This window comes from Octopus bimaculoides, chromosome 2, assembly GCF_001194135.2.
Source record: "Octopus bimaculoides isolate UCB-OBI-ISO-001 chromosome 2, ASM119413v2, whole genome shotgun sequence".
NCBI classification, from domain to species: Eukaryota; Metazoa; Mollusca; class Cephalopoda; order Octopoda; family Octopodidae; genus Octopus; species Octopus bimaculoides.
Window position 1 is genome coordinate 135,689,540 of NC_068982.1, and position 10,203 is coordinate 135,699,742.

Consider the following 10,203-nt stretch of genomic DNA (forward strand, 5'->3'; position numbering starts at 1 on the left):
TTCGATTCCCAGACCGGGCATTGTGAGTGTTTATTGAGCGACAACACCTAAAACCCCACGAGGCTCCGCAGAGGATGGTGGCGAACCCTGCTGTACTCTTTCACCACAACTTTCTCTCACTCTTACTTTCTGTTTCTGTTGTGCCCGTAATTCAAAGGGTCAGCCTTTTCACACTGTGTCACGCTGAATATCCCCGAGAACTACGTTAAGGGTACACGTGTCTGTGGAATGCTCAGCCACTTGCACATTAATTTCACGAGCAGCCTGTTCCTTTGATCGGATCAACTGTAACCCTCGACGTCGTAAGCGACGGAGTGCCAACAACAACAATAATTCGAGCGCATTATAAAATATATGGAACACCGAAATGTAGTAAGAAAAGCATTTTCAGTTCTACAACGCTTTTGCTCATTACATCAATATATATATATACTTTCCTATCGCTCCTATCTGGAGCTTGAAGGGAAGCGTAAGTGTGAAATATTTGTGGAAAAGTTCATGAATTGTCATACGCAATGTGGATTGTCCGGCCGATGGTCTAATACTACTTCTGAATCTAAAAGGTCGCGTAATGGTAAGAATCGATCTTTTATGCAATATTTTACGTTTATTAAGGATTTTTGTGTCTTAGAATTCACCCAATTAACATATTCATAATAGAAATCCAATACTACAGTAAACAAATTGCTACTGCTTTAGAAGTGAGGCACTTTGGGTCGATAAATTAAGTACCAGTTACGCACTGGGGTCGATGTCATTGACTTAATCCCTCTGTCTGTCCTAGTTTGTCCCTTCTATGTTTAGCCCCTTGTGGGCAATAAAGAAATAAATATTTAAGGCGGCGAGCTGGCAGAAACGTTAGCACGCCGGGCGAAATGCTTAGCGGTATTTCGCCTGTCTTTACGTTCTGAGTTCAAATTCCGCCGAGGTCGACTTTGCCTTTCATCCTTTCACGGTCGATCAATTAAGTACCAATTATGCATTCGGGTCGATTTAATCGACTTAATCCGTTTGTCTGTCTTTGTTCGTCCCCTCTATGTTTAGCCCCTTGTGGGCAGTAAATAAATAAAAAGTGTGGCACTTTCTTGGAAGATAAGAGTATAATTCAAGTATTGGACTTTATTATATTATTGATAGGCATATTTTCTATATAATGATTCGCAAAGCGATGTCATCAGACGACAACTGTCATTTCACTTTCTTTAGGCATAATGTTTGTGGAAAGAAAAGGTAGATTTTGTACTGGATTTAATTTAAAAGAATTTTATTGACATAAACAAATGAAACATCTGAGAGTAAATGAGACTATTTTGTTTCCAAACGCAATGGCGTAATGTACCTCTTCTTTAACTTATGTAGAGAGTGTAATAATCATAACGGAATAATACTGTTTACTTATTAACATTTATGACTGTTTATATTATCAATCCAGTTTAAAGATGAAGTCAGGATGTGCATTAAAACAACGGAAGCTGGGAATTCTCCGTAGAATAATCTGAACTTTTGTATGAAAAGCATAAATGGTGCATAAAGTTTCAGCTGTCTCTTAAGATCAGCCCAGTGTTACGGTTTTGAAAAGCCAGGCTTTTGTAATTTAGCACTGTTCATAAGAAGAATAGTTTTTATACATATTCAGGGAAATAAGGATTTCTATAGCTTGAAGCTTTCATTGTCCATGAATAAATGCAATGCAATTTTGGTTTTATATATTGAAAAGGGGAAAACAAAATATATAAACTCAATACAGGATGTTCTGGAAATATGCCTATAAAGAAATGTAACGGGTGTGGTAGTAGGCATCCCGGTGAACGACCCCTGCAAGAGGTGAATTAATTTTCTGTGTGAGATGATTCTGACTAGAAGTTAGTAGTGAACATGTTACTTCTCTAAAGAGATATCAATAGTTGAAGAGTGAACATGAAAGCACATCGTCATACGTTTGGAAGACAGAGAAGAAAGGTCCATTAATATAAGTTGTGACTGAAAGATTTCACGACATTTGTTTTAAAATAGTTGAATTCAAAGGCGGATTTGAAAATATTCCAACCAAAAATTTACTAAGTCAAAGAAGAACCACTGCTTATGCGAAAGTTCTCTCGGTTAAGATATACTATCTATGATATACCGTTGTAGAAATTAGGATTTGCAAAAATTCTGTCTCTGGTCACACACAACGGAAAAAAATTTTAATGATTGTTTGTGATGTATCAAAGATGGGGAATATGAGAGTGATCAATGGACAACTAGTGGGGTCTTTCTCTCACTCTCTCTCTCTCTCTCTCTTTCAATCTGTCTGTCTGTCTGTGTCTCTCTCTCATATATATATATCTATATATCTATATATCTATGCAGATACAATATCCCTGCATATCTCAAGTCTGTTTTCATTCCTCCACTTCACTCTGTATTTCATATCTTCTCTAGAATAACTATATTGCTTAACCATTTTCTCGTACCGCCTCCGACGAAGGATATATAAAATATCCCGGAAACAGCTGTAAGATTTTCTCTTTATAAATGTTCTGAAACCTTTCACAGCCTTGGATTTTTATCTCATTCTGTTTATTTTTTATATATATGCATGCTCATATATGACCTACGTTGGACTCCTTATTCGCATAATCACCGAACCTGGGGCTTAACTATGTTCTGTCCATAACACTTACTCAGCATTACATGACACCTTTGGGTCTTCTTGACACCATTACCTCTCATAACCTCAACACACACACACACACACACACACACACACACACACACACACACACACACACACACACACACACACACACACACACACACACACACACACACACACACACATATATACATATACAAATTACATAAAAAGAATGAGAATGTATGGTATATTATCTGGCAGAAAATTTAATTGTTTTATCCTACAGCTGGATAAAGAGACGGCACATTGCAGAAAACGAGCGAAACATGATCTGCTTATTTGGAAAGATAGTATTGGCATACAAGTGAATGAGGCGGCCTTGAACTGTGCCGGTTTCACTATATCTAATATCATCCTTTACGTTCATTTGTTGGAAAAGTTAATAATAAATCGCGTATTTCAGTAAGGAAAGAAGATATTTGACAAAAATATAGAAGTCACAGCCTCCAGTATTAAAACAAATAAACGGGAGAAATTGTGATCATATGAATTGAATGGTAAATTTAAAGTGGATATTGGATCGTAAATAACCGTCTTGTTTTAGAGTAACTGATGTAACGCTATAAAAATCTCATGTTGCATAAAAAGATGTCATAAAAACGATAGTCCTTTGACCTATGAAGACAAAAAAAGATAAATGTTAATGAAATATTTTAAAGTTTGATATTTAATGTCATTATAATGTAAGTTTCCGTCGCGAAATACTAAACCAAACAGGAAGGTTTTGAGAATGTCACAAACTCTCGAAGAATGTGTTTCCGTGACAGTCTTGACTTCCTTGAAGATATCATTAAGATAATTGTAGGGAAAAAAATTCCACTCATTAATCTAGAAACCTAATTACTAGTTTTATTTGCTGAGGAATTATAACGGAAGGAGCTTATTACGTTCCGCTTTGGATATTAATCTTTATAAGAAGACTATCACGAAATCCTCCCATTTTGCAATATTTTTAGTTTGTACACCATCACCCCCATCCCAAATACACATATCTTTTTATCGTTTACTTGTTTTAGTCATTTGGATTACGGCCATGCTACAGCACTGGAGTAGTTTTAGTCAGGCTAATAAACCGCGGTACTTCAAATCAAATAACTGATACTTATTCTATCACCTCTCTATACTCTTTTACTTTTTTACTTTTTTCAGTTGTTTGACTGTGGCCATGCTGGAGCACCGCATTTAGTCGACTAAATCGACCCCAGAACTTATTCTTTGTAAGTCTAGTGCTTATTGTATCGGAATCGTTTGCCGAACCGCTACGTTACGCGGACGTAAACACACCACCAGCAATTGTCAAGCGATGTTCGCTGGGGGTTGGGGGGTTGGCTTCAAACACAGACACACAAACACACATACATATATATAAATACGACGGGCTTCTTTCAGTTTCCGTCGACCAAATTCACTCACAAGGCTTTGGTCGGCCCGAGGCTATAGTAGAAGACACTTGCCCAAGGTGCCACGCAGTGGGACTGAACCCGGAACCATGTGGTTGGTAAGCAAGCTACTTACAACACAGCCAGTCCTACGCCTGTATGTATGTATGTATGTATGTATACAACGTGCTCATACTTATATTCATACATGCAGACAGTTACAGACGACTCTACACTAAATTTTATTTATGAAGATCAACTGTCATATTTCTGAGAATTATGAAGACTAAACATTTCTTATTTTCCCTATTAGAGTATCGATAATATATCTAAATATTCCAGATAGATTCTTTACGAAAATTGTAACGTGTTTACATTTATCATTACTTCATACGAATTTCCTTTCGTATTTTATTCATTCCATTAGTAAAACACCGAACAGAGGAAATGAGAATTCTTTTTTTTTTCGTTTTTCTTTTTTATTTTTCTGAATGTCAGAAAGAAATTTACCATAACAGCCGACCTGTACATATTGCAGCGTTTTTTTGGTATCCTCCAATGATATACAGCATATTGTTAACAACGGCAATTTCGAAGTTGACGACATTAGAAGTTTGTTCCCAGCGCACAGTGTTGAGTGGTTTATAGGCGATTTGATCAATATCATTATTCAGGGTCATGTAATGGACGTCTCCCGATCCTGATTTATCGAAAAGATATAAAATGTCTTCCTCTTTGGTGTCTGAAAGCATAAAAATATATTACATAGAAATATTATATGTATGCTATAGATTTTCAAAACGAAATCATGTGATTGCACCCTCCCACCACACAATGAAATACATAATGTATTATGTATTTATGAAATACATAAGGTGGCGAGCTGGCAGAAACATTACCCCATCGGGCGAAATGCTTAGCAGTATTTCGTCTGCCGTTACGTTCTGAGTTCAAATTCCGCCGAGGTCGACTTGGACTTTCATCCTTTCGGGGCCGATAAATTAAGTACCAGTTGCGCACTAGGGTCGATGTTATCGACTTAGTCCCTTTTTCTGTCCTTGTTTGTCCCCTCTATGTCTGGCCCCTTGTGGGAAATAAAGAAATAAGAAATATATAATGTATGCTGCACTTGCTTACACTGGTACTCCGTCGGTTACCACGATGAGTGTTCCAGTTGAGTCGATCAGCCGAACAACCTGCTCGTGAAATTAACATGCAAGTGGCTGAACACTCCACAGACACACATGTCCTTAATGGAGTTTTCAGGAATATTTAGCATGATACAGAATGTTAGTAGTCCGGCCCTTTGAATTACAGGTACTACACATTTACGTCAGGTGAGTGAACTGGAGCAACGTGAAATAAAGTGTTTTGATCTCAGACACAGCACACCGACGGGAGTCGAACTCATAATCTTACGATCGTAAGCCGAATAGCGCTTACGACTAAGCTACGCACCTTCGCTTTTATACACGCAGACACGCACACGGGGACCCACACTAACACAAACGAATATAAACGCATAACCAATATAACTTAACATTTCTTTCCAGTTATGTATTTTTATGTTGAAGGCATTTAGTCGAAATAACCGTCCCTGCCGAACCACCAGGGGAAGAGGCGCAAACAAACCAACACCTCTTGTCAAGCACTGGTGGGGGCATAAACACATGCACACACACACGGAGGTCTTCTTTCATATTCTGTATGCCAAATACACTCACGAGCCAGCTGCTACAGTACAACACAATATTTGAAGGTATCATGTAAAGGGACTGAACCCATAAAACTGAAGTTAGGAAGTATGCATTTTACTATATAGTCACGACTGCGCTTATAATATAAACACACACACACACACACACACACACACACACACACACACACACACACACACACACACACACACACACGTGTGTGTGTATGTGTGTTTATAGACGTACATACATACTTAGATACATATATATATATATATATATATTTGTGAGAGTGAGTCTACGCGAATCTGATGTGCGTAAATGTGACTGTGTGTGACGTATACACGCACATCTGTTCATACTTATAAAACTGTAGATTAAACCATTTGTTTCAATGGATCCGAAGATAGACGAACAAGATATCTTCACGATAATAAAAGTGAGATTTTAAAATGACGTCATTTCCAATAATCTGTTTCTCTTATGCTGCCGACACTAAAACGGTACACGATTTTACTATAAAACTGATGTCGATGTGATGCAGGAAAGTATCCGAAATCTTTTTTTTTTTTTGGTGAAGCAAATCTTTCGTAATATACTGGATTTTCTTGTCAACCAAATCGTTCATTTGGAGACAAATGTCTTGCGCTCAAAGACGTCACAACTAGTATATGTCTAATACAATGACAGAACAAATATAATTCGTATGACTAAAATTTACATGATTTTTTTTTGTTGCCATTCGACTTTTCTTTCTGAGATATGCTTTAAAACGAAAGCTAATGTAATATTCTAACACTGTCTTTATCACCATCTCTCCAAAAAGAAAAGTACAAAAATAATAGTTTTAAGAACATTAGTGAGAAGATTATGTGGAGGCAAATGGCATAGTGGTTAGAATATTCGGTTCATGATCGTAAGGTTCTGAGTTCAATATCTGCTGGGGTTTTCTTGAGCAAGACACTTTATTTCAAGAATAAGTTGTGTCTGTAATTTACAAGCCCAGCCTTGTTACATTCTTTGTCATGCTTAATCATTTTGGAAACTATGTTAATTGCATGCGTGCTTATGGTGCGCTCAGCTATTTGCTGGTTAATTACACGAGCGGGGTTTTCGACGTCGTAATAGCCGACGTTGTGCCCTGTCGACCAGTGTGTAGATTTAATATTCACTATTTAATTTCGTATTCCATTATAGGCGTAGGAGTGGCTGTGTGGTTAGTAGCTTGCTTACCAACCACATGGTTCCGGGTTCAGTCCCACTGCGTGGCATCTTGGGTAAATGTCTTCAACTATAGCCACGGGTCGACCAAAGCCTTGTGAGTGGATTTGGTAGACGGAAACTGAAAGAAGCTCGTTGTATATATGTGTGTATGTGTGTGTGTGTGTGTGTGTCAGTCCCCCCCCCCACAACATCGCTTGACAACCGATGCTGTTGTGTTTACGTCCCCGTAACTTAGCGGTTCGGCAAAAGGGGCCGATAGAATAAGTACTAGGCTTACAAAGAATAAGTCCTAGGTTCGATTTTCTCAACTAAATGCGGTGCTCCAGCATGGCTGCAGTCAAATGACTGAAATAAGTAAAAGAGTAAGAGTATACTTGAGTGTTTGTGAAAACTTAGCTGGGTGGGCATTGTAGCCAGAGAGAAATTGTATTTTAGGTTGCAGATACAAAGGTAATGCGATATGTATGTTTTGCAGTTTGCTTAGCAGATAAAAGCCTGAGAGTACTGGAAGCATAAACATTTATGGCATATTAATCTGGTCAAATTGTTTATAATGTCTCTTAAAATTATAAAATAATATAAATGCGTCCTATTTAAAACCTAGCCAGGCTCATGGGCTCTGTTTCCCAGTTTCTATGGCGTATGTGTTCCCCAGCTGGACGGGACGCCTGTCCATAGCAGCATTACTCATTTTTGCCAGCTGAGTGGACTGGAGCAACGTGAAATGAAGTGTTTTGCTCAAGAACACAACGCGTCACCCGGTCCAGGAATCGAAACCACAATCTTACGTTCATGATGCTGACATCCTGGCCACTAAGACACGCGCCTCCACTCTTAAAATTATATAGAAACGCAATGAAATACGTTTTACACATGCAGAACTTAAATGGTTGGTGTCATCTGTAAAGCATGATCCGTTTGAAGCATTTTCTGTTTCAAATGTAAGAGAGTGTAATTTCAAGGCGGCGAACTGGTAGAAAATGTTAGCACGCCGGGAAAAATGTTTAGCGGCTTTCCGTCTGTCTTTACGTTCTGAGTTCGAATTCCGCCGAGTTTGATTTTGCCCTTCATCCTCACCGCGTCGATAAATTAAGTACCAGTTGCGTACTAGGGTCGATCTAATCGACTGGCCACCTCCCTCAAAATATCAGGCTTTGTGCCCTGAGTAGAAAAGGGACTGTAATTTTACCCTTCTTGTTATCACAGTGATTTTCAAATTTTGAGTTGTCATATTTAACTACAGACTATGATTGCAAAGTTAAATAATTGTACTAATAACTACTGATTATTCATTAGTACAGTCAGTGTACAAATTTTATACCAAGTGTTGTAAATGTTATACTGTATTGTATGGCATTTGATATATCGTCACTTGATTCGTGTTGTCACTCTAATCACTTCATTTGGCTATCAGCATGTGAACGACAGACATTTTTTTTCATCAATCACTGGCCCCTCTATTGGTTCCTATCAAATGTCAACCGTTAAAACTTATTCACGTCTTCACTATTTTCAGACACCATAGAATTTGGTAGTGTTTCTAACGTTGCTATAAATGCAAAACACATTGACACGCTTAGAAATGGCTTTTTTTTTAATATTCGTAATAATTTTAATGAATATCTATCTGGATACAATTAGCAAAAACAGAATGATGCTACTGTGCGAAATGGCTGACATTATTTTATTCTTTCATTTGTTTCAGTCATTTGACTGCGGCCATGCTGGAGCACCGCATTTAGTCGAACAAATCGACCCCAGGACTTATTCTTTATAAGACTAGTACTTGTTCTCTCGGACTCTTTTGCCGAACCACAATGTTACGGGGACGTAAACATACCAACATCGGTTGTCACGCTTTGGTGGGGGACAAACACAGACACACAAACACACACACAAATATATATTTACATATGTATAAATACGACGGGCTTTCAGTTTCCGTCTACCAAATCCACCCACAATGCTTTGGCGGGCCCGATGCTATAGTAGAAGACACTTGCCCAAGGTGCCACGCAGTGGGACTGAACCTGGAACCATGTGGTTGGTGAGCAAGCTACTTACCACACAGCCACGCCAATGCCTGGAAATTTCTAATTAAGAAATTAAGCACAAATTTGGGCTGTCATGATGAACTAACAAAATATCTTGTTTATGGATTCGATGTTCGCTCCATATTGACAAATAAATCATTGCCTTATATGTAGAAGAATACATAAAGATAATCTGAAGACCATGTGGGGAAATATTAAATTTTAGGTTTCATTCTTATGTTTCGTAGAGATGTTGCTGAATGCCAGGAGCCAAAACTAATAGTTTAAAAACGAGCTGTAAGAACAGGACATGTCGTTCTCTGTAAATAAGGAGAAGCTGGCGCAGTGATATCATAAAACCTTAAAAATGAAAATAGACATAAACTACATCAAACAGCTTCGTATGACGTAATCAAAATCTATGAAATTATATATACACCCGTGTATGTTGGTATAGTGGAGGCGCAATGCCCCAGGTGTTAGGGTAGCTGAGTCGCGGTTTCGATTCCCAAACCGGGTCTTGTGAGTGTTTATTGAGCGAAAACACCTAAAGCCCAACGAGGCTCCGGCAGGGGGTGGGAATGAATCTTGCTCTACTCTTTCACCACGACTTTCTCTCACTCTTTCTTCCTGTTTCTGTTGTACCTGTATTTCAAAGGCCAGTCTTGTCCCACTTTGTGTGTGTGTGAATGTGTTTGTGTGTGTGTGTGTGTGTGAATGTGTTTGTGTGTGTGTGTGTGTGTGTGTGACTGATGTGTTGGTTAGCCTTGTCACACTCTGGGTCACGCTGAATCTCCCCGAGGGCTACGTTAAGAGTACACGAATCTGTGGAGTGCTCAGCCACTTCAACGTTAACTTCACGAACAGGCTGTTCCGTTTATCGAATCAACTGGAGCCCACATCGTCGCAACCGACGGGATCCCACGATGTTTACACATCTGTGCATGCGTGTCTTTATATTTGTGTGTGTGTTTGTGTGTGCGTGTGTTTGTGCTTGTGTGTATTTGTGTGCGCGTGTGTGTGCCCGTGTGCTTGTTTGTGTGTGTTTGTGTGTGCGTGTGTGTGTTTATTTGTGTGTGAGTGTGTGTTTGTGTGCGTATTTGCGCGCGCGTGTGTGCGCGTGTGTGTGATTGTGCGTGGGTTTGTGTGTCTTTGTGTGTGCGTGTGTGTTCGTATGTGTGTGTGTTTGT

The 10,203-nt window shown here is 38.9% G+C and overlaps 1 protein-coding gene across 1 annotated transcript in view; it reads right to left on the minus strand.

Annotated features, from left to right (window-relative positions):
- Positions 1-5,602, minus strand: part of LOC128247078 (kelch domain-containing protein 8A-like) — a 131,561-nt gene extending 125,959 nt beyond the window's left edge. Inside the window, exons 1-2 of the mRNA XM_052965887.1 lie at positions 5,518-5,602; positions 4,570-4,801 (exon numbers count right to left, since the gene is read on the minus strand). Coding sequence (XP_052821847.1) covers positions 4,570-4,801; positions 5,518-5,602 — 317 coding nt within the window. The remainder of the gene's footprint in view (positions 1-4,569; positions 4,802-5,517) is intronic.
- Positions 5,603-10,203: the final 4,601 nt, after the last annotated feature.